At 33.0% G+C, this 25,995-nt stretch overlaps 1 protein-coding gene and 2 long non-coding RNA genes across 3 annotated transcripts; 2 read left to right on the top strand and 1 right to left on the bottom strand.

Annotated features, from left to right (window-relative positions):
• Positions 1–1,970: 1,970 nt before the first annotated feature.
• Positions 1,971–23,212, top strand: LOC139503413 (carbohydrate sulfotransferase 14-like). The gene is made up of 5 exons (XM_071293193.1): positions 1,971–2,061; positions 2,963–3,077; positions 4,112–4,166; positions 21,033–21,063; positions 22,086–23,212. The coding sequence occupies exons 2-5, from the start codon at positions 2,963–2,965 to the stop codon at positions 23,187–23,189; spliced, it is 1,305 nt and encodes a 434-aa protein (XP_071149294.1). The 5' UTR covers positions 1,971–2,061; the 3' UTR covers positions 23,190–23,212.
• On the bottom strand, positions 5,064–10,945 carry LOC139502495 (uncharacterized). The gene is made up of 3 exons (XR_011658862.1): positions 10,222–10,945; positions 6,439–6,526; positions 5,064–5,564 (listed from the first exon to the last, which is right to left on the bottom strand). It is a non-coding gene; the product is annotated as an uncharacterized lncRNA (long non-coding RNA).
• LOC139502955 (uncharacterized) lies at positions 16,865–20,447 on the top strand. Its single transcript, XR_011658985.1, has 2 exons — positions 16,865–19,022; positions 20,058–20,447. It is a non-coding gene; the product is annotated as an uncharacterized lncRNA (long non-coding RNA).
• Positions 23,213–25,995: the final 2,783 nt, after the last annotated feature.

The raw sequence follows: 25,995 nt of genomic DNA, 5'->3' as shown, positions 1-25,995 counted from the left end.
GTTTGCTCTATGGTCGGGTGGTTGTCGCTTTGACATATTCACCATTTCCTTTCTCAATTTTATTAATTGTTTTTCTTATGATTTTACCCAAACAAATCATAGCCCTGATACATTTAGGGAGTCAAGAAAAGTACAACTGCACACCCCTTTCATTGCAGAATAAACAAATGAAACTCGTCCCCTCGAAATATGAACACTGGCGATCACGTAGGTTTTCATGACTTGAAAACAGTGGTCGGGATAGCATCAGAGAGGTGTGGGTTCCGTAGGTTGGCACCCCCTTTTTTGACAATCAATGTTTTCCAATAAGGACTTGTTGGGATCCCCCTTTTATTCTTGATTTTTTTAAGTAGCCAAATCCGCTAATGTGAATACACATTTTGATTCAAAGTGAAAAGTCGACGTGATTAGTGGTCTAAATAAAAATATTATAAATTTATAATTATTGATTTGAATATGGTTTGTGAAATCTCAACAATTGTGCTGTTGGCCTCCCAGAACTCCAGACTGACATTCGGCATGCTCACTAACTTAAAAATTAAACTTTGTTGATCTTATAATTGTTATATATATGAGGTCATCTTTTCCGGTGTAGTAAACGTGTTTTTGGTTCAACAAATTTGGAAACGTTGTTATGATTGCAAATGAGACAACTCCCAACAAGACACTAAATGACACAAAAAAAATAACATATATAATTTATATAGGCTACCGTACGACCTTCAACAATGAGTAAAACCTTGATCAATGCATTGTTTATGTTGTTAATTTGATTGTTTGTTTTTCTTGGGAAACAATTTAGTTTTAGACTGTTTTGGATTTATTTGTTAATATGCATGCGTGTAGTATCTAGGGGGTGAATATATCTGACCCGCCACGACATTTCCATATTTATGGAGGCTCAAGGTTTTCTTACAATTTGACAAAATATACGTAAGACTCGTTTAAGGGATCCTTTATTTTGACAAATTCAAATAATCGCCATGGAACTTCGATGGAGATTCACCCTAATGTTAGCCTAATAGTCATTACCCCACACGCAACGACATTACATTCTACATGACAAATATAGGATTTCGGGACGTTCGATAGGTCAAAATAATAAACCACCAAGAAAAGGAGATAACTTTATAAAATATCCTAATTATAGGCTAGTCAGTAGAAAACAATACTCCTAAAAACGTTTTGAAAAGGGCTCTATGTATATAAACAAAACAATACAATCATGTTTAAGAATAACGTTAAATGGTTGTTCCATAACCTGTTAGTTTTTCTTCTTTTCAAAAGCATTCAATGCTTATTCTGACATCGGACTTCGACTTCTCTTTAACTGAATTGTGCTGTGCGTACTGTTGTATGTATGTTTTTTTCTACATTGGCTAGAGGTTTTGGGGAGGGTTGACATTTCCAAAAACATGTTTAACCCCGTCGCATGTTTGCGCCTGTCAAAAGTCAGGAGCCTCTGGCCTCTGTTAGTCTTGTATGATTTTTAATTTTAGTTTCTTATGTATTATTCGGAGTTTAGTATGACGTCCGTTATCACTGAACTAGCATACATATTTGTTTAGGGGCCAACTGAGAACGCCTCCGGGTGCGGCAGTTTCTCGCCGCATGGAAGACCCATGAGTGGCGTTCGGCTGTTTTCTGCTCTATGGTCGGGTAATTGTCTCTTTGACACATTCCCCTTTTTTCTCAATTTTATTTTTTAAGTAAAACATTACGATTATAGTTATAGTTTAACATTTGATGCCTGCGATCAAAAGAGTCACACAACTTTATTTTTCACTTTTAACATAACATTCTTAAATTTAACAGAAAAAATAATTGATCACAAATCTTTTTTTTCTTAATTTATTTCACATTACATTTTCAAAACAATGTAGCATCCTTGTCTAGCAGATCTTCAAGTTCCAAAGTGACAATTTACTGATAGTGTGCTCTGACATAAAAAATAAAAATAAATGTGGATCTTGTCGTTAAATAGTATCATTTTTCAATCTCGTGAAAATCGTGCTCGAAAAATTCCCGCGGAAATGTGTGTAGTCGTGTAACGTATCGGAGGTAAGTGTATTTTGACACTACTTTTCTGTATTTCCTTATTTTAAAAGCGTGTATTATTTACGATATGCTTATTTTTGAAAGATAACTTTAATTTAGAAAAGAATGCTGTTTTACCGGAGACTCTTATTGATATTGTGAAAATGTGATACGTGCTTTCTTACATTTTCAGTTTGACAAAAGGTACGAACGAACGAACGTAAAAGGATCACTTATTACATGTTTTGTCGTCTGCTTGAACAGAATGTTTTTTTTTTCATCAACTTGGGAAACAGAATAATTTTTTGGGGAAAAAATCATAACCCCCACCCCCCCTTTTTGAAGTTAAATGGTTCTTCCCTAAATTGTTAACTATTGCATAGGACTTGTGAAGGTAAAGTGAGACTCACTATCTTCAGGTATGTTATAAGATGACAACAGAAAGATCATTAATCGTCAAAGGGGCATAAAAAGGGGGGTAATTGCACGAAAGAACGCGAAATAAAATTGCCATTACACGATGAACGAACAATTTATAAAAATTCTTGTACGTTGATATTTTTACCGAAACCACGAAACACGGTGACCACAGAACGTCCTCTTTTTCTCGACTGAGACATCAAATAGAGTGCCTTGACCATGAGACACACGATGGCAAATGCATGAAGCAGGATTTGCTTACCCATCCAGTGCACTTGAAATCACTTCAGGGGCGGATCCAGCCATTTTAAAAAGGGGGGGTTCCCAACCGAGAGTAAAAGGGGGGGGGGGGGTGGGGGGTTCCAGCTATATGCTCCCATTCAAATGCATTGATCGGCCCAAAAAAAAGGGGGGGGGGTAATTCTTTTTATTTGTTTCGACTCTTATGATAGATCATCCATGTAAGAATGTCCAAATGATCTTTAATGTTCACTTTCTTTTTCAGATGAAGAGAAGGTCAACCTTGCTGATCAGAAAAGTCTTAAAACACAAAACGTCATGGATTGTGGCCGGGTTTATATGCTATTCAGTGTTGATGCTAACAAACAATTTATACAAAGGTAATTTAGCGGTGTATGTGAAACATTTTTCAAACATCAAGGCATTGCATGTTGAATATCACAGGGCGTTTGATTTGAATTTCTAAAACGAGAAAAGTTGTAAATTTTATGTTTTTGTCAGATACGCCGCTGTCGTTTATGATATCTGAGGTCACACATCACAAACATACCTTAACAATGTGTTTCGTTTCTTCAGTTAGTCTTGACAAATTATGACGTCTTGGAAAAATTGAAAATGGGGAATGTGTCAAAAGAACAAATACTCGACCAAAAAGTAGGAAACAGCCGAAGGTCACTAATGGGTCTTCAATACAGCGAGATTATCCCAGAAAGAGGTTGGGAACAAACCCTCTATATTGTGATTATACCTGTATAGAAGGATAAAATTATCCCTCTATAGAGAGATATTTTTGTTTAGACTGGATTTAAATCAAAATAGGGCAGAATGGCATTTTCTACTTATTATGGTAGTAACCTGCAACAGTATATGCACCAATTGATTTAATTAATTTAATATGCACATGTCCAGTTTGCTGCTTATCTAACTAAATGTACAATCTATTGTTCACCATGATTGAAAGCTGGGATGATCAGGAACGAGTTCAATATCGTACATGTAGCTGCTAGCCTGCTACGTAGTGCTACGTAGATTTTGACTATTGAACGTGTAGCTATAGACTAGTTGTTACATAGATATTAATAGCAGCTACGAAGCCGCTACGTAGCTGCTACGTTATTAAACTCAACCCAGGTAAATTCCACTCACTTAATATGCCTCCCTGAGCGGAATTATCTCTCTATACAGGTATAATCACCATACAGGGTGATTGTTCCCGACCTGATAAAGATAAAGAAGAGAAAATGAAAAAGTATATATAAGAATAAAGACGTGAAGGACTATCCCTTCCCATAATACAGACCCTCGAGGGATCTATAAAAAAACAAAATGGAAAAATATATTCAACAAATGTACATTATAGACTGTAATTGTCACCGTTAGTTAAAAGTTGATGATTTTTTTCTGAACTTTCTAGCGGAAGATAGATGGATTGAAGTAGAATTAGGTAAAGGAGTTACTATGGAAAATATAACACTGGACACTTTTAATTTGCAAAACACTCATTTGCAAATCCGCCGCCGCCTCAAACAAGAGCTACAATATCATGTATATAACCAAAATGTGCGGAATTACATGGGATTCAATAATTTCATTGGTTTTATACTGTTACTTTCATATTTATTTTGCAATTTGAATTATAAAAACATGGGATTTTCAATATCCCATGGGACAGGGCAAAATCCCATGGGATTTACCATTATCCCATGGGATTTTGGTTAAATCCCATGGGATTTTTTTTGGTCCCATGGGATTATTGTAGTCCCATGGGATATTTGTTGTCCCATGGGACAAAAAAAATCCCATGGGACTATAATTATCCCATGGGATTTTTAATATCCCATGGGACAAAATAAAATCCTATGGGATTAAAATTATAAATATATATATATATAAATATAAAGTTATGTGTATGTTACAATGAATGCTGTTTGGTAGTAAAATGTTTTAAATGTATACGAGTTTTTTTTATATTTTTTATATATACATATATATAATTTTTTTTAAATTTTGTCACAAACATGTTTTTATTTGTTTATATGACAATAAATATTATTCTTATTTTGGAATGTATAATAATAATATTTTACAGTCAAAGAATAAAGTCCTTTCACTGAAACAAAATGATGAAATTTCTAAATAAATGAAAAAATATTGTTTTGAAATCTTTGTCTTGTTTATTCTATTATGAAAAATAGAACTGAAAAAATATTTCATATTCTGACTGAATAGTTCACTCTTTTCATGAGGTAAGATTTTCTTTGTTATAGGTTCATTGCAATACTTGTATAGCAAACAATTTGAATTATATATAACTTTGTGGTGTACATAATAGTATGCTTATAATTGCAAATTTATAATATAAACACTTTTTGTTAAAGTTTTTGCTTTCTTTATTCACAGCTTGCTATGTACAATTATTCAGTCCACTATATAAGAGTGAAGTCAATAAATAATTTCATTCACTAGAATATTCCTGCAATTCTTAGACAAAACATTTTTTCAATCTGTTCTTCAAAGATCTTCCTCTGTACATCTTTATTGAATGGAGAGATTCAAATGAGAAGACAAAGCAAGTTTATTTGGACAACAACATTCTAATATCTTGTTCATTCGTTCCATCTTTCAATTGATAATTACATTGTTGTATTTATATGATCAAGTTCTTGTGCATCAATGATCGTGATGATATGACTCCTTTTTGTTTATAGTCATCATGTTGAAATTTCCTCTTTCAAATAAATGTAGGAAAAAACATGTTCCATTTCAAATTAATAAAAAAAGTCGCACTATGGAGAAAAATATCAGCTTTAAGTTTTCCGTTCAGTATTGATCTGTGAATGATGACCATGAAAATCCAGATTTCTGACCTACAAATACACAAACTCAAAAATTATCAGTGAAGAGATCAATAAAATGGCTATTTTATCATGTTTATGATTAATATGATAAACTTTCATTTAAATATTCAAGTACTAAATTACAGAAATCGCTTAAATTTTATAATAGTTTAGTTAAAGTACAGCTTATTTAAAATTATAATAAAAAATATAGGCCACCGATGAGTTAAATAAGATATTACATTTTTAATGCCAAAAAATGGCTTTTTTGCACCAAAGGGAGATAATTTGGAGCTTTTTCAATGATATATGCATTTTAAAAGTCATCTGGGGCCAAACCGAATTGATTGTTTTGAATGATTTGGTGTACCATATGATAAAGATATAAATAAATTGAGTTATGAAAAAAAAATATTAAAACATTTTTCTGAAATTGTTATACCCTAGAGCCTCCTTAAATGTCATTTGATCTCTATTGGAGAAATGTCTCATTGGAAATCAGACTGCTAAGTGTTTCTTATTTTTATATCAACCCAGCCATATTATACCTGTCTAATATCAGGAGCTTGTACATAGTTCAGTGGTTGATGTTGGTTCATACCCGTCATTTTTATTTTTCATAATTTTTTGTTTTTATAAATTAGTCTGGTATATTTGACGTTTGAATTGATGCTCTGTTTCAAATTTGGTTAGTGTTGACTTTTATAGATTACTATAACATGTATAGGGTATGGGTTTTCTCATTACTTACAGGTCATCAATGGCCTCTAATAAGTAATTACAATGCTTACATCCACTAAATTGAACTCTGATGGATAGTTTTCTCTTTCATCATACCACATCTTATTTTAATAAATATTTAATTATTATTCAAGGACAAAATTTTTTATAACAGTGGACTTACCATTTAGGCTTTGTTGACCTCTGTAAATCTTATTTTGTTGATAATTTCTTCTGTTTATAGTTTCCCCTTTATCTTTCATGTTCTTGCCCTACACATAAAAGGGTAAACATCATTTAATGACAAAAATAACTACTACATGTATTACATAATTAGTAGGCAACTGAAAATTTTGTCTTATTTGTATATAACATCAACTTACTCATCATTCTTGCTGTTCAATATCATGAATATTATCATTATTCTATGAATATGAGGTCACAGTAAAATTAACCTTGGCAGGCAGACATCTTTTTTTATATGATACCTTGTAGTCATTCCATACAACAAGTAGACCTATGCTTAAAAAATCTAAGGCCAAAATTAAAAATATGTTTGTTTCCCCTCCCCCCACACGGGTCAAAAATAAGCGCCCGGGTCAAATCGAAATTATTTTTTTCCTGAAAATAATTTGTTTCCATTTTTGGAAAGTGCTTGAAAGCAGAAGGATTGATAATCTAAATAAATACACTCAAATTGAGCACAAACAACTGATAAGTGGCCTGGACTGGACAAGTCAAACCATTCATGTGACCATGCTATGACAATCACATCCAGTTAAAAAAAACTAGAGGCTCTCAAGAGCCTGTGTCGCTCACCTGTTAATGTGTTTACTGATGTCAGCCATCTTCGTTGGTAGGCGGGGTCATTAGACACTTTTTTTTTTAAATAGATACCCTAGTATTATGATTGTGGCCAAGTTTGGTTAAATTTGGCCAAGTAGTTTTAGAAATGATTTTTATACAAGTTACAAAAATGACGAAAAGTTGTTCAATATTGACTATAAAGGGCAATAACTCCTTAAGGGGTCCTCTAACAATTTTGATCATGCTGACTTATTTGTAGATCTTACTTTGCTGAACATTATTGCTGTCTACAGTTTATCTCTATCTATAATAGTATTCAAGATAATAACCAAAAACTGCAAAATTACCTTAAAATCACCAATTTTAGGGCAGCAACCCAACAACAGGTTGTCCAATTCAACTGAAAATTTGTGAGGGGATATATCTTATTCTGATGGACATTTAAATCTTGAAAGATTTGCCCTAAATGTCTTAGTTTCAAAGATATAAAGCAAAACCTGCATTTTACCACTATGTTCTAATTTTAGCCATGTCGGCCATTTTGTTTGGTAGGCTGAGTCATCGGACACATTTTTTAAACTACAAACCACAATGATAATTGTGGCCAAGTTTGGTTAAATTTGGCAAAGTAGTTTCAGAGAAGAAGATTTTTAAAAAAGTTACAAAAAATTATGAAAAGTTGTTAAAAATTGACTATAAAGGGCAATAACTCCTTAAGGGGTAGACTGACAATTTTGATCATGTTGACTTATTTGTAGGTCTTACTTTGCTGAACATTATTGCTTTTACAGTTTATCTCTATCTATAATAGTATTCAAGATAATAACCAAAAACTGCAAAATTTCCTTGAAATAACCATTTCACAGGCAGCAACCCATCAACAGGTTGTCCGATTCGTCTGAAAATTTCAGGGCAGATAGATCTTGACCTGATCAACAATTTTACCCCGTCAGATTTGCTCTAAATGCTTTGGTTTTTGAGTTATAAGCCAAAAACTGCATTTTACCCCTATGTTCTATTTTTAGCCATGGCGGCCATCTTGGTTAGTTTGACAGGTCACGCCACACATTTTTTAAACTAGATACCCCAAGGATGATTGTGGCCAAGTTTGGTAGAATTTGGCCAAGTAGTTTCAGAGGAGAAGATTTTTGTAAAAGTTTACAGACGACGGACGCAGGACGACAGACGACGAACGCCAAGTGATGAGAAAAGCTCACTTGACCTTTCAGGTCAGGTGAGCTAAAAAAAAACTGCCTTCCTGGTCTGTTTACAAAAAAATGGTTTACAAAGGGTAGACCCGGGGAGGGGAAACAGACATTCTTTTAAATGTGGCCTGATAAAATGACAAAACCAAGAAAACTTATCATTGACCAAAGAACAATAAAATGCGGTCATGGTTTATATATGAATCTGCCATTCAGACATGCACACCTTACAATTGTTTCATATCTACCAAATATAATCTACCTGTAACTTTAAACATATGATAAACTGACAAAACAATGCAGTGTTTCATTGACCAATGAACCATGCATGAAAATGAGGTCAAGTTCATATAAAATATGACAGACAGCTACGTGCATCTTACAATTATTTCATTTACTAAATAAAGGGGCCTTATTGCTTACAGTATCCGGAAAATTGACCAAACCACAAAAACTAAATATTTTCAAAGTTCCTTATACCCTGCCAATTTGTTATGGTTGTGCCTGTTCCAAGTCAGGATCCGATAATTCAGTGATTGTCGTTTGTTTATGTGTAACATATCTGTTTTTCAATTTTTTTGTACATAAATTAGGTTGTTAGTTTTCAACTTTCAACTTGGCTATCATGTGTAAAATCATACAAGTGTTGGGAAAACAGGAAGTTGTCGAGTGATGAATCTGAAAATGCATCACACGGTATAGCTGACTTATTTAACCCTGAAACCAAATTTCAGAAATCCTTCTATTGTAGTTCCTAAGGAAAATGGGACGAAAAATATTCATCGGACGGACTGACTGACGCAAGGATGGATGGACAGACAGGGGTAAAACAGTTTACCCCCCCCCCTTTTTTTAAAGTGGGGGCATAATTTTAATACGGGGCTATAAAAACCCATGCAAGATGTCAAAACAAAAAGAAGTAACCTAATTCTTACTTGTTAGGGGCTATTTATTTATTGTCGGTTATACATATAACAATACAACATATTAAAGGTCTGTAGAGCTTTTATCCGACATACATATATATGACAAGCACAATACATTTGTACATGAAACATAAAGCTCATCACTGAGATAGTAGTCTCAGATAGAGGGAGGCGGGGTCAACCAAACTCCCCTATTCAATCTGAATGCAGGACAGAAAGTCACAGTCAAAAAGTCACACACTGTCACAGGACAAAAAGTCACAATTTAGTTTTGAGATTATTTTTCTTTGAACAAGAAAACACTCTTTTTGTATTTTTCTTGAAGTTTTATACATGAACATGATGTAGCAACTTTAAATTAAAATTTATTAAAAACAAATAAATCAGTGCATTAGGTTTGCGCACATTACCATTACATTTGCGCACAAAAATCATTACGTTTGTGTGCAGCTTTTGATTACATTTGCACACATTTTTTAACATGTAAATATAAAAAAAAAGATATAGTATGATTGCCTTTTACAGCTGACTATGCGGTATGGGCTTTACCTCGGGGTTTGCTCATTGTTGAAGGCTGTTTGGTGACCTATGGTTGTTAATGTCTGTGTCATTTTGGTCTCTTGTGGACAGTTGTCTCATTGGCAATCATACCATACCTTCTTTATATTGGCTTATGGTTGAAGGCCGTAAAGACCTCTAGTTGTTAATGTCTGTGTCATTTTGGTCTCTTGTGGACAGTTGTCTCATTGGCAATCATACCACATCTTCTTTTTTATATTATGAACAATTTCCTAAAATTAAAAATGAATATATGTAATAAAAAGAAGATATTTCAAAATCTTTTTTCATTTATATTCAATCAATTGTCAACAAATTGTTTGTGACTTTTTGTCCTATTAACTTTGTTACTTTATGCCTGAGTTTGACATGTGTTTGACTTTTTGTCGGAATGTCCTGTGACTTTCTGTTTTTGCAGAAGTCCAGGGAGTGTTAAAAAATCACATGTGCAAGTTGAGAGTCAACACTTACACAGGGACTAGTCTACACAATACTTTTTCAGAATGTCAGCAAAAAAGAATCACTGGTGACAGGGGAGTGTAACCGATGAATTGATCCTGAATCAGATAAGATTTTCCCGGTACGTCTAAACACCGCTCAGGAGGACCTCCTGGGTGCACACATGCAGGGCATACAAAGTGCACTCATGGCAGACCCTATATAGTCGCCGTCGTATCTGCACACATGATGGATGTATATATTCGTTATAGATCGTCATACACTTCTCATTTTAGAGTTAAATTTGCAAGCAACCTCTTAAGATTCTAAAATAATAATGCTACTAAAAATATATTATTTCCCCCAATTTTCGCAATTTTTTCGCCATATAAAATATTTAGGCGACTGTGCTTTTAGTGAATATAAACGATGACGAGGCCTCACGAATAAATATAAATATGAAATATACTGGAACATCGATTAGCATAGATCGAGCAGCAGAGTAAACTTCCACATAAATCTCGAAGTTATTTACGCCGGATAATATAGACTGTGCTCCTGAATAAAGTTGTCAAATACATTAATTTGTGTTTTTTACTTCTACAAGAAATTTGATTCAAATGCTAATTACGCACCATTTGCTGAGCAGAGAATCATTCTAAGCCAGGAACCGTCTATACTAACTGATAACAGTAAGAATAGAAAGTCTCTGTAAAAAGGCAGTCAATACTAACAGAACTGTATTAACTTCATGATACATGTACATCAAGTTCCAGCACCTCACCAAGCACCCTTGCCTTGCATACTGAGATGGCAAACTGGTGTGTGTCAGTATTTTAATATAAAACTGCGTAGGTTCATATCGTTTGATTCGACGTTTGTTTGGTTATTTTTTAAGGATCGTTGTAAAATTATATCTAAATCTTTGTTAAAATACGATTTTAAATTGTTCAATTCTTTCTATTTCATAATTTTGTCAAAGTCTACTTTTTAAAGTTTTAAATTTTACAGAAAAAAATGAATATTCCAATTTGATTTGAAGAAAATCTTTTTGAACTGTCATGACATGGTGTTGCAAAGCTGATTACAGGTAACTATAACATACAGTAATTTTCCATTACGACAGTGCGTGTATTCTCGGGTGTGTATAACGTATAGTTTTCTAGAGAACATCCTGTCTACGTGTAATACAGATTGATGACATTATACAACATTTCTTTGGTTAAATGTGATAAGGTATCTGTATCCATTCCCTATTTCAACACCACTAATTTTTCGAAGAAAAAAAATCAAAAAAAAAATTATATGAAATTAAGAAGAAAAGTAGCAAATATAAACTTCAGTAATTGCGCATTGAGTAAACATAATTCCAATATTGCATGAACAAATCCGTGAGAAAACGTATATATACATGTATGAATAAAGATGTGTTTTAAAAGATCTATTGGCATTATTTCACACTAGGACCTAAGATAACTAGAACTAAGCAATGGTTGATCCAGAAATTTTCATATGTGGGGACTCATTGACTGCCTTAGAGGGGTCACGTCCAGTCATGCTTCCGTGATTCCCTATATAATCTACCATTTGTTTCCCAAGATTTAGGAGGGGGGCTGGTACACACATATATATATAAATATACCTCTGCGGCGGAGCCAGCCATTTGAAAAGAAGGGGGTCTCAACCCAGGACAAAAGGGGGAGGGGGTGGTTCCAACCATATGTCCCCATTCAAATACATTGATCGTTCAAAAAAGGGGTGGTTCCAACCCCCGAAACCCTCCCCCTGGATCCGCCACTGATTCCTAGTATGCATATAATTAAGAACAGCTTTGAATATATGCATATAAAATAATGGTACGTTTAAAAACCGTTCAGGATCTCCTGGTTGCACACAGGACATTAAGTAACTTAGGACATGTATATATAATAGTAAGAGTTCAGGGTATACATTCGATAACTAACATATTTTATAATTTTGTAATTTTTGTTTTGATAAAATCAGAGACATATAATACATGTATTGAGACATATATAATACATGTGTCTCTGAAAAAATCAAACCATCTTTAAAGAAGTTATTTCAGTTTGAATCGACTGTCTTTTGCATTAGAATTCCAAAACGTTAATGTTATTTACAAATGCCAAAACCTGCAAGAAAGAAACATTTATATTCGGTGATTTTTACACTAAACGTTTTCGTAATTTGTTTTAAAAATATTAAAAAGTACATGTACATCGTTTTTTCAAGATTTGTATAGTAACTTTTTAAATACTTTTTTTTAATACTTTCCAGACTTTTAAATGCTTTTACTACTTTTTCTTTCATTTTATTTTTATTTTTCCAATGCTTTTACTTGCTTTTCTTTCAATAAGTTTTATTTTTTAGAAATTCTATGGTATTTTAATAACTATATGCATGTTTTCAAACAAAAAAGTCTATTTCTTTACATATAAACAATCATTTTTCATTTTTTCAAACAAAAAAGTCTATTTCTTTACATATAAACATAAATTTTTATTTAATTTCCACAGGTAAATTTACCTTGACCAAATTAGACACTAATGACTAAAACAACATATTTTGCAATAACAACATGTATTGTTCTTCCACTAATCCCCCATGTAGGAATAGCCAGAATAGTAAAATACAAAATGTAGGAATAGCCAGAAGACACCGATCTATCTATCGGCATGCGTCGTTATTTGGGATACGTCACGGATGACCGATGGTCATATTCAATACGATATATACCAATCATCATTTGAATTTTGGCAATTGATCTTTAATAATTAGGACTAATTGGTGATGGCAGAGAATAAGTCGCTGGTGATGGTTAAAAACATATAGAAGTAAACTTTGCAAAAAAAAAAGGTTTCCTCGGAAAAAATTATGAAAATATATGAATATGCTAAATAATTTTTTTTCCCGAAATAATAATTAAAGACGTTTAGAAATAACAAATTTTCACAGTTGGGAAATTTTCAATTCAAGTTATTTCATTTTGAAAACGTTGAAAAATATAGATCTTATTATATGTTAAATGTGGGCCGCTTGGAGATCAACTTGTGAAACCCTGCATAATTAGGGTTTGTCTACTTTCGTCTTTTTATATTACCAAACATTCTATAATCAAGGATTTGTACAAGGCCTTGTTATAATGAATATTATCGCCAATATCACCATAATTAAATAAAGAACAGATACAATATTCGCCTAAAGAGTTTGCCATCTAACAATTTAAAATGAAATGTTGAGTCGAAACTGAGGTACCAAATCTATAAAAAGAATCACTATTTTAGTCGAAATTAAACTGTATATAATATTCTTTTTTTCAAAACTCCTGAAATAATTTAACATTAACTATAGAGAGCTTACATATGCAAATCTGTTTAAAAGTATGTGAGCGTAAATAAAATTTGTTAATTACCCCCCCCCCCCTTTTTTTTCCTTCTATAAAATTTAATTGTAAACGATTTTCGTTTGCTCATTAACTGGGGTTCATGCTGTCAAAAAAAAAAATGTCTCCTTGTGTAAAAGTTATTGATAAGAAAAAATTGAAGCTTCCAGAAGAATAACGGTACGTCTAAACACCGCTTGAAGGACCTCCTGATTGCACTCATGACATACGAAGTGCACTCAGGACCCTTTATAGTCATCGCACACAGGATGGATGCATATATTCTTTATACGCTTCTTATTTTAGAGTTAAATTTGGTAGAATTTGTAATTCTTAGAAAATAATAAGGGCACGTGTCACTGATTACACAACTACTGAGCCATGAATTATCCAATCAACAAAATTAATTGGATTATCTTTATTGTTGTTTTATACATTGTGTTGTTAGTACAGTGTGACCATGCGGGAAGTAATATTGTGACGTCTAGAATGAATATCACGATGTTTTAAGATTTTCGTCTTTTATTAAAATTTCGTTCCATAAATTTTTAAGTTTTATTCTTAATTTTATTATCATGTCCTGGACCAGTAATTAATTCTTTGCACGAGTTTGAAAAGGGAAATAATTATAAATGTTCATACTTTAAAAGAATTTATATTAATTAAAGTTTTATATATGGAATCCGTTCTAAACGGTAAAAGCCGTACTTTTCAAACAATCAAACTCATATACATGTAGTTAGATGTTATTTCTCATTTTTATCGAACTTGTCCAGGAATTTTATTTTTGAGTTATACGAATATTTTAAGAAATCCGTTTTTATTAAGTTTTTTTTCTCTAATTAAAGTCGTTTTGTCCAGTTTCACAAGCCTGAAACGAATTTCAATGCGAAAATAAATTCTGAAAATGAACTTGTCTCCGTTTTCGTCTCCGTTTTTTGATTGTAGTAGCGAGAAATTTTAAAAAAGAAGATGTGGTATGATTGCTAATGAGACAACTATCCACAAAAGACCAAAATGACACAAACATTAACAAAGAAAGACTATTTCGAAGACAGTTTATTGACACGAAATCCGTTCAAACCACGACTAAGTCTTCGTGCACAGATTTCCGTTAAGGTTAAACTGAATATTGTACATAATTGTCTTCTCTTGTATAATGGTTTGTTGAGAATAAAGATATACAAATGTAATAAAATTTGATATTCAGTCAACATTGTGTTTGTTTAAAAACTTGATTTAGAGAGAGAGATAGAGAAAAGAATCACACTGAAAAACAAAAATCGAACTTGTTACAGAAAAAAAACCGCAACTATAAAATAATTTTCTTTATTCGTGAACTGCAAAACACAACAAATTAATTTACCCGTCATCATGAAAAATAAACTGAAAAAGCACATCGAATGAGATATATGTTTTATTTTTTCTATATGCAAATTCATGTTAAAGGTAAAACTGAACTAAACAATACAATTCCTAAAAAACAATAAAGATAATCCAATCAATTTTGTTGATTGGATAATTCATGGCTCAGTAGTTGTGTAATCAGTGATACGTGCCCTCATTATTTTATAAGAATTAACATATCTATCTAAGTTCGATTCAGGCGCGGATCCAGAGGTGGGAGGGGGGTTCCGGGAGGGTTGGAACCCCCCCTTTTTTGCCCTGGGTTAGGACCCCCCCTTTTTAAAATGGCTGGATCCGCCCCTGCGATTTCAACTTCTACCAAAATTTAACTCTAAAATAAGAAGCGTATAACGAATATAAACATCCATCATGTGTGCAGATATGATTACGGTAATGGGTCCTGAGTGCACTTTGTATGTCCTGAGTGCACTCAGGAGGTCCTGAGCGGTTGTTTAGACGTACCCGAAGAATAAATCATTTCCTGAACCTAAAATACATTTATCTGTAATTAAAGAAAATTCGCCTAAAACATTCTCTCATATATTTAAACAATTAATTGTAAAATAATTAATTCAACGTCGGACTTTCTGTCTGTTTACTAATACTTTTCTTGTTCAGTTTAGTTTATACCCATAATAGATGAACGGAAATAAGTACTTTTTTTAGGAAAATTTACAATTAGATGAACGGAATTAAGTACTTTTTAGGAAAATTTACAACTCAAATTTTCAAAAACAAAATTCTACACTTTTTACCTGGATGTTTTTCTCTGTCTCGAAGCCGCAACCTTTGACCCCGTCTCAAACGTAGCGACCAACACCTCACATGACGTATTCTCGATGTTGAGGTATTGACAATATACAATCACATTTATCAATCACATTTATCAATATACAGCAAGTAAGTAATTTGGTGTTGAATGCCAGTAGATCAGAATTTGTTAATTGAACTTTACCTGTTTAAGGGGCACTAGCTGCCAAATTCATGTTCTTCATCGATTTTAATAAAATTCACATAACGTGTATATAGTGTTGAATTGTTTATTAAAATGTTGGGCACAATCTTGGCTGATATGCATAAAACCATTATATTTCATGACACTGCATGAAAAAGAAATTGACTTATCGCATAATACCAGAACCAGAGACATATATATTGTATCTAATATCTCTGCCAGGACTAAAAAAATAAACTACAGTAAGTCCACATACACATAAGAGGGTATGGATGTGAATTAACAGAATAGAGAACAAAGGACAAAAAAAAAAGGAATAAAGAATAGAGAAAGAAAGAGAATAATGGAAAAAAGTGTAAGTTATTAAAAATATAACTAAAACAAGAATGTGTCCCCAGTACACGGATGCCCAACTCGCACTATCATTTTCTATGTTCAGTGGACCGTGAAATTGGGGTAAGAACTCTAATTTGACATTAAAATTAGAAAGATCATACCATAAGGAACATATATACTAAGTTTCAGGTTGATTGGACTTTAACTTCATCAAAAACTACCTCGACCAAAAACTTTAACCTGAAACAGGACGAACGAACGGACGAACGAACGGAGGCACAGACCAGAAAACATAATGCCCCTCTACTATCGTAGGTGGGGCATAAAAAGAAGACAGAAAAAAGACACCCCTCCGAGACGAGCCTTACATGCACTGTTATTACCCAAGGTTAATTTTACGGCTTCTCATTTTATTTTGGCTTAGAAATAAACATAATTGACAAGTTTCCTTCCCCTGCATTCTCGATCCCACATGTAAATAGCACGGTGATTTCAAAAAGACTTGCCGTCAGTATTTGAATATATTGATTAAGAAGGTATAGAAGATTAATGCACGCACACTATTATCCATCACTGGCCTAAATAGTTAGTCCGCAAACAACGAGGGTCATAAAAACCCAGCACTTTGAACACAGCCACCGGCATGGTGTGAATCTGAAAGCTTCCCACTATCCATTTCTACCTATAGAAAACTTTTGCCTTTCATTTATCAAAAATGAAATATGTTGATATTAATGGTATATAAGAATTATTGGGGAATTCAAACCATTCCTATTGTAAGTGATAAAACTAAATTTATATCAGGGTGATTGAAATGAGGAAAAAAAAGGGGGAATCAGGAGTTCAGGGCCCCCTGTTTGGGAAAAGAATTGGTTGATTATATATGGAATCACTGAGTCATGGCAGGAGCAGGCCCCTCTTAGGCAGTCGGTGGGCCCCACTTATGAAAAATTCTGGATCCACCACTGTGGTCATGGTGGTCTTCAGTTGTATTATCTTTTAAAAAAAAAATTACACCTGTATAGTGTATATTCTTTAGTGTAAATCAAGGGAAAATACTGTGAACTATCTGTGCATTGGGGCTTATTAAAAGGTATTTCGGGGGGAAGAAAGAAGGGAAGGGTGAGTCCATGGGAGGTAATCCCCACCCCTTTCAATTTGAGAATATATATGCTATTATCTTGTAAACGGTCCAGATCCCCATCCCTAAACCATATATATTCTTGAATGGGACGATAAAACAAATCAAATGAAATTAAAAGGAGGTCTTTGGGGGTTACCCCACTCTGTTCAATTTGAGAATGTGCTATTATCTTGTGAACGATCCAGATCCCCACCCCTAAACCATATATATTCTTGTCGGGGACAATAAAATTAATAATGAAATAAAATAAAAGTGAAGTCCCACCCCCTCTAGTTTGAAAACTTGTAAACGGTCAAGATCCCCACCCCTAAACCATATTTATATATTCTTGTATAGAACAATAAAACAAATCAAAGGAAATATAGGGAGAGTCCATGGGGTTCACCCCCACCCCCACATGTTTGAGAAACTTTTAAATGGTTGAGATCCCCTGTCATCCAGTGGTTAGGTGAAAAAATTTCAGGATCCCTGATCCCCACCGTCAAACCATATATATTCTTGTATGAGACAATAAAACAAATCAAATGAATATAGGATCATCCCCTTTGTCTTGGGTTGGGAACCCCCCTTTTTAAAATGGCTGGATCCGCCCCGGCATACCATCTAGCTAGCTATAAAGGCTTTAAAAATATGAAATCAAACAAGGAAATTAACAGTGTAGGCAACTGTTTTGAATTTTAAAAAAAGTCTTTTACATATATATAACAATGTTAAATTTTTTGTGCATTTATTTTTGCTTATCGTATTTTCAATAATAGACAAAATTGCATGATTGAATATTGTAATTTAAGAAAAATCAGCATACATGATATAAAATTGGAAGTGGAAACTGGGAATTTGACAAAGAGACAACAACCCAATCAAAGAGCAGACAACGGCCGAAGGTCACCTATGGGTCTTCAATGCAGTGAGAAAAATTCGGCACTGGTCTTCAGCTCATAAATATGTATCAGAAATGAAAACGAGATACAGCTTTCAGTTGTATTAATAAAAACCTCACAATAAGTTCTGAATATCAGAATATACAGTATTGCAAGATTCTCTCAAAATGTACACATAGAGCTGAAAAACTGTCAGTGACTGTAAAATTAATCATGCTTACATTAAAGTCCATGGAGTCCATCTTAATATGCATACTCTCGTACAAAGGAATATAAGTATGCAATAGACATCAAGTTTTCAAAAATAAGAGTATCTATGCCATTAATTTACGACAAGATCTTAATCAAGTAATAATTTCGGTTTGTTTAAATATTTCGGAGGTTAGTATGACCTCCTCTTTGGTGATGATGTTTTCGTTTTAAAGTTGGGAAAATTGTTTGTACATGTACCAACAAAAATAAAAACACAAATTCAATCTAGAATTATGTTTTTATCATTTTTTTATGTTTAGGTTGTCAGCAAGATGAAAAGGACAAGTATGCAGTTCAAAATTCAAAATGTGGATAAGTTGAGGTTCTAGGTCTTTCCTTTGCAGATTTTCATATTTTGCATGAATGAATTCAAAGGTTATATGATGGACAGCAGAGAAAGAAAAAAACAACTTTTCAATTATCCTGCTCCTGGATAAATGTAAAACATCTTGTTTTTCGGTAAGTTTTATGCTCTGTTTTGATAGTGTTAGTGCATTCATCTTTCCAGTCTTTCCTCTAAATTGTAAGTTTTTGGTGAGTGTTCACCATGAATTTCAGTAAGTAACTTGTGGATATGGTCTGGAACATTTATACATGTAACAGGCTATTATTTGAACTTGGAATTATTTTTAATTATGGAATTTGCATAATTTCTTGTGTTTATCAAAAATATCCCATTTTTACTTTTAATAAAGAAGAAGATTATTGATGTATGTTTAAATGTATATTAAAATGAGACAGCAAGCCAACAACACAAAAAAAAAAGGATAAAACATACATATTTTGTTTGTATCAATGTTATAATTTCCAATATGTTCAAGGTATTTTTTCATTGAAATAAAACACAAATTGAAATCTGTCTGAACTTCAAAAGCTTAAAGAAATATTGTTTCTGTTGTCTGCATTTTGTATAATATATTGCAAATTCTTGTGAATAATGGAATGTTATTATAGTTGTCTAAAGTTTTAACTTTTAACATTGATCTTTATACTGTAAAATTCATAAATTATTGCGTGCATTTATTATTGCGATTCTGTCATTTTAGACTTAAATGCGATTTTAAATTTTACGATTTTGAAAAATCCTGTTTAATCCATATAAAATATTTCATAATACGAGTTTAAATTATTTGCGTTTACAACTCCGTTGCATTTTTCGCAATAAAAAAAAACTTGCATTAATTCCGAATTTACAGTATATATATATATTATGTATATAACTTGGGAAAATACCCAAATTTTATAAAGAAGAATAAATTAATTGATTGTTATATGGTATTAGAATAGGAAGATGTGGTATATTGCTAATTTGACAACCCTCCATCAGAGACCAAAGGATGTAGGCCGTTAGCAACTGATGACACTGGACAACCTTTAACAATCAGTAAAATCCATACCGCATAGCTATTTTTTATTGAAAATCATATTATTGCTACATGTATGAAAACAATTTTGTATAATCCATTACTTTAGATTTTATTGGTTCTTTTTCAGAAGGATTGATATTCACCACCTAAAATAAATGGAGAAAACATAGAAACAAGACCAGAATAAATTCAAAGAAAAAAGTTGGATCAGTTATTATTTTCATCACTCAGTCAATGATTTGAAGTTCTTTTAAATTCAAAAAAATATTGAAACCACAATAATGTCAAAGTTCTGTGCTGAATGTCCAAAAAGTGGACTATACCATCAAACAATGCTGGATGATAAGAAACTATTAATGTTTTGTGTTGAGGGATATTGTGAAAAAAATAGATTTACTTAAATAGCTACTAGTATGTTAAGCCTAACAATAGAGTTTTTATTGATTTCAAATGGCAAATAATTGTGTTTCAAGAAAGTATTCTATAATTCATGAATAAACATATATTGATACTTACATTATCTGCTTTGTTGTTTAAAAGTTTAGTTTTGAACAGTTAAAGAACAATATGCTAAATTAACATTTCCCAAGAAAAAAAGATATTCAATTAAAAAGATTCATCTTATAATAATTTACTACCAAATAGAATACAATGTAACATACACATTACTGTTTATTTATATCTATATATTTACAATTAGAATCCCATAGGATTTTAATTTGTCCCATGGGATATTAAAAATCCCATGGGATAATAAAAATCCCATGGGATTTTTTTTGTCCCATGGGACAACAAATATCCCATGGGACTACAATAATCCCATGGGACAAAAAAAAATCCCATGGGATTTAACCAAAATCCCATGGGATAATGGTAAATCCCATGGGATTTTGCCCTGTCCCATGGGATATTGAAAATCCCATGTTTTTATAATTCAAATTGCAAAATAAATATGAAAGTAACTGTAGAAAACCAATGAAATTATTGAATCCCATGTAATTCTGCACATTTTGGTTATATACATGATATTGTAGCTCTTGTTTGAGGCGGCGGCGGATTTGCAAATGAGTGTTTTGCAAATTAAAAGTGTCCAGTGTTATATGATAAATGTTTCGAGGCCAGAAACAATTAAGGTAATTTACCTATATGTATAGTATGCTCTTTGTAAAAAAACCCACTATATGATGCATTTCTTGTTCACATTTCCTCGCCTTCACTATGTACATAACTAATTGTCACTGAGCGTTAAGCAAACAAGAAGCAATCGATCATTATTACATGTAACTGGTATTCTACATGTCAAATTTTAATTTTAATACAGTTGAACCTTTTTACCCCTTAAACAAGTCTTCCTACAACATTGTCAATATAAAAATTGAGATTTAGTATAATACCAATATTAATTGAGACAACAGTATGTAAAGAGTCCAAATCTCGTAGATTTAAGCAACCATAGGTTATCGCATGTTCAAAAGCTCAACCATGTTGTCATTCACATACAATCTACAGCGGAGAGTTTATATCAGTTCCACACATGCTCCGCAATACTCAGTCTGCACTTAATATGACTTTTTTAGAAATAAAGGATAAGCGAACAATTGCACAAATTGAAGCCACATAGAGGCATTCCCTCGAGTTAGTCACAGGTCGCGATACAATGTGTTATTTTACATTTAAAGGGACAATGCATGTCAAACTCATGTTCACCGATTCGACTCATATTCTCATTTATGATTTATAATATACTCAAACGTCTTTCCAAATTTTGAAAATTATAATATCAACAATTTACAAGGCATTGTCTGTTCGTTGATATGTATGGCCGTTTCCTGCCTGTTTTAGTCCAGACGCAATCTTATAAACCATCGAATTGACCTACAAAGACTACCGATGGTCATTTAAACGATAAACATAAATATAGATAGAAATAGATGGCGAACTCCTGCAATTAGATTTTTTGCTAGTAATGAAATAATTATTCATAATCAATTTTTCTTAGCTTTTTTATACTGTTGCATTGTACTCGATTCTAAAAGCGAATAATTATTTTACTATTTCACTTTCATTAATGCTTGAACAAAAAAAACATATTTTAATTTTTTTTATATATCTCGTAGTTAGTGCCCCTTTAAAGTACTAATTTTACATTTAACAGGACCATACAATAGGTGCAATCATGAAGAGTAGAAAACATAACCTAGACAAGCAGTGCTACAACAGGATTGACATTGGAAGGTCAGATGAGGACAATTTCAAGGCACATATGCAATTTGTCCCAGAGGAAAAGATGGTATATTGTGGAATTGAGAAAGTGGGGTCGACATTTTGGCGACGTCTTATTCAGTTACTCCATACACATGAACTTCGAAGTCCGTACTCAATTAAACCTCGGGATTGTATGCAAAACTATAAATCTTTGCAATCTCAGAAGCTTGACAATTATGATGATATTTTAAAAGAAAATTCTAAATTTTTATTCGTTCGAGACCCTTACTCAAGATTATTATCCGGATATTTGGATAAGATTTTTTCTCCTAACCCATATTATTGGTATTTAATTGGGTCAAAAGCTGTGGAGTTTACACGAAAACAGAAAAAACACTGTGGACACGATGTTACGTTTCCGGAAATGGTGGAATATTTCATACACACCGAAGAACAAAATAAAGATCGAGATGGACATTTTTTACCAGCAACGGACCATTGTCGGCCATGTTTTATAAAGTATGATTACATTGGTAAAATGGAGACATTTGCAGATGATGTTCATTTCATTTTGAAAGAATTCAATCTTGAAAATTATACGTCTGTTTTAAAAGATTTTAAAACGGACTCCATTTTAGATTCGATAACAGACACTGTTGAAACTTTTCGAGACGTCCGCAGTACGTTTACTAAGTGTTTAAGTATATACGGAGGATTGCAAAGGATATGGAGAAAACTACAAATACGTGGAATTATTTCAGAACAAATTAAATTTCCTTTTAATAAAAATGATGCAACCAAATTTAAACCTAGTTCTCAAACATTTAAAAATGCCATAATTAATGCTCATATTGAATCGAAAAAACAATATAATAATTTGAAAGACCAAAAACGAAAATATCTTATAAGTGCGTACAATCTTCTACCATTAGCCACAATGGATAAATTGCAGAAAATATTCCAAAATGACTTTCAAATATTTGGATATGATAAAAGACCAGACTATTTATACCAACCTCGACAGAAAAATATAGTAGATATTTTTAAGCTATAAAAATACATAAATATTCTAATCAAGTTTGTGTTCATTTATTATTGATATTTGTCACACGCCTTCACGTTTATTTGTGTTTATATGACCAGAAAGATTACAAAATCGAATAATTAAATTAATCTACATTTGAAAATCATACAACCTCGACCTTTGCTCTCATGTGAATTATAAAGCAAGTACCTTAGTGATAATATTTATTAACTTTACCAATACAATCACAGGCGCTTTTCTCAGAATAAAAATCCTGTATACCTTAATATAACCTTGTTATATTAAAGTTTATAGGAAAAATGATGATGTTCGTGGATGGCTGCGTATATGAATATTGACACTGCTTTCCTCTAAGCCGACACGTTTTTCTTACGTGCTAGTTCACAATGCAACAGTCCCCAGGAAAACATGTCGCCTTTTCCGACACATTATTCTGACTTCGAACCGGCCAGTCTTTGCTCTTACCAAAGAAGCAGCAAATACCATTAATTTTAATGTCTTTGGTTTGGCCGTGGTTCGAACCCACGATCTCCCGCACGCGAGCTAGAGGCGAACATCAGTGGCGTAGCTAGGCTATTTTAAGTGTACGCCCAAACCTCAGCGAGTGTTTTGAGGGTCCCAATCGGGTCCAGACTAAAGCATCCACTTTGGTTCTGGGTACGAGGGGGCAAAGCCCCCTCAAGAAAACGAGTTATGGATAAAGATACCATTTATGTCACTAAAAACTCACCAATAGCCACATACTTTAGAGTCTTATTTGTTTACCTCTTATGTTTAATTTACTAGTATTTATATTGTGTTGATTTGGAATCTAATGATCATTGGTTTAAGAGAAAATGTCCAAACTAGTGACTTTAATATGTGTATAAAAGGAGCCGCACTCGATAAAAACCTCAGACTGCTAACACACAGGTTCCTGGTTCGATTCCTGTTCCGGGATTTCAAATTTCAGAGACTGAATTTTCGGCACTCCCTTGACACCATTTGCGAGTATGGTCTTAAGGAAACGATGATAGTCCGTCGGAAGGGGACGATAAATGGCTGACCCGTGTTAAGAGAGAGCCATATCTTTTGCACGTAAAAGACACCATTGTAGATTTCGAAAAAGAGCAGGCGTATGCCGCTACAAGGCAGCATTCGCATCCGCAATGTGGAAACAAATTAATATAAGTTGTGATAACTTGTTTCCCAATCCACTATAACAAAATATGTTTAAACTAAAACCCCTTGTTTGTGTAAATTTCGTTAATGACATGAGGTAAATAATTTTCATAGATGTTCAGGTTTATTATGAAAATTAGTCAAGAGTTCCGATTCCGATTTTGCCTGGGATTACACCCCGCGAAAAGAGAATTTATTTTTCGGTTCATTACAGGTTTTAAAAAAATCAAACATTTTCTTAAAAAAAAATCTTGATCTGGAATATTAGTTTCTACCCAAGTTTTATGAAAATCTCTGAAGGTTTTCAAATTGATCATGTAAAACTAATAATCCCAAAACGACTGTTAATTGCTAAAATTCATTTGTATCAGTAAAATACGGGAACATTTGAAATATTATTTCATCATTATGATCTGGTACTCTAAGTCTTTTGATCACAAAAAGCTGCTGTCCAACTTTTTGAAAATTTCATGAAGGTTTGACAAAGTCAACGATATTTAAAACATCTTGTACCACATACTTAATCTATATGGTGACGACGCAAACGAAACCTATGATCTCTATGTGTCCCTTTCGCGAAATAATGTTGCAGGCTCGATAAAAATGCAAACACATCGAATATCAGCAGATAATGAAATGCTTCAGTTAAACCAAAGGAAAGTAAGTAGAATTCACAGTAGTATCAGACATTGACAAAAAATAAACAAAAGTATAACACGCCCCGGCAAACTTTTCTGTATGTGCCTGTCCCATGTCAGGAGCCTGTAATTCCGTGGTTGTTTTCGTGTATTATTTTGTAGATAAATCAGGCTGTTAAATTTCTCGTTTGAATTGTTTTTCGTTTGTCATTTCAAGGCCTTTTATTTCTAATTATGCAGTATTGGTTTGATCATTGTTGGAGGTGGTATGATGAGCTATAGTTGTTTGTTAATTTCTGTGTCTTTTTGTCTCTTTTGGAGAGTTGTCTCATTGGCAATCATACCACACCTCCTTTTATACTTATTTACAAAATACAAAAATAGTACATACGTATCATTTGTTTGAGCATGTGAGCGAAATATTGCCTTTGGGAATTACACAACATCTTTTGCATTTAGCATTCACATTTAGAAGTGCTACTCCTCCTCTTTGTATTTACATGAAAGAGAACCCTGACTATCAATTTTTCAAAAGCTTTTTTTACTGGTTCATATAGTGAAAAGTGAAGCTCAGAAACTGTTGCAGCAAAAAAAGATGCGTCTTTAACAGCTTCAAATATTTAATTTCTCGACAAAATATCCTTTAAATAAGTGAATATAAATGTCTCTGTTAAGGCCTAGCCAGATTCATACAACCAGTTATATAATGAGATATACTGTCAGTACTGTATTGGTGGACCGGGCTGATTTTCAGATTTCATTTACTGTTATCTGTTATTGTCCCTTTTCAATTCCTTTAAAGTGCCTGTGGTATAACGTCGTCGTCGTCGACGTCATCAGCGTTGTCCGAAGACATTTAGTTTCCGAACAATAACTTAGTATATTAAAGTGAATAGAAATCTATGAAATTTACACACAAGGTTTATAAACAGAAAAGGAAGGTTGGGATAGGGGGTTATGGTTCCAACAGTTAAGGCATTAGGGGCCAAAAATGGGCCCAAATAAGAATCTTTCTA

The sequence above is a fragment of the Mytilus edulis genome, chromosome 14 (assembly GCF_963676685.1).
Source record: "Mytilus edulis chromosome 14, xbMytEdul2.2, whole genome shotgun sequence".
Lineage (NCBI taxonomy): Eukaryota > Metazoa > Mollusca > Bivalvia > Mytilida > Mytilidae > Mytilus > Mytilus edulis.
This window is presented reverse-complemented; position numbering and strand designations above follow the sequence as displayed.

Bases quoted from the DNA above. Each gene is read 5' to 3' on its own strand.
- LOC139503413 (XM_071293193.1), top strand. From the start codon at position 2,963: ATGAAGAGAAGGTCAACCTTGCTGATCAGAAAAGTCTTAAAACACAAA. The intron at 4,167-21,032 runs AACACTGGACAC...CCAGTGTTATAT, and splicing joins GGAGTTACTATGGAAAATAT to GATAAATGTTTCGAGGCCAG. The intron at 21,064-22,085 runs GTAATTTACCTA...TACATTTAACAG, and splicing joins CGAGGCCAGAAACAATTAAG to GACCATACAATAGGTGCAAT.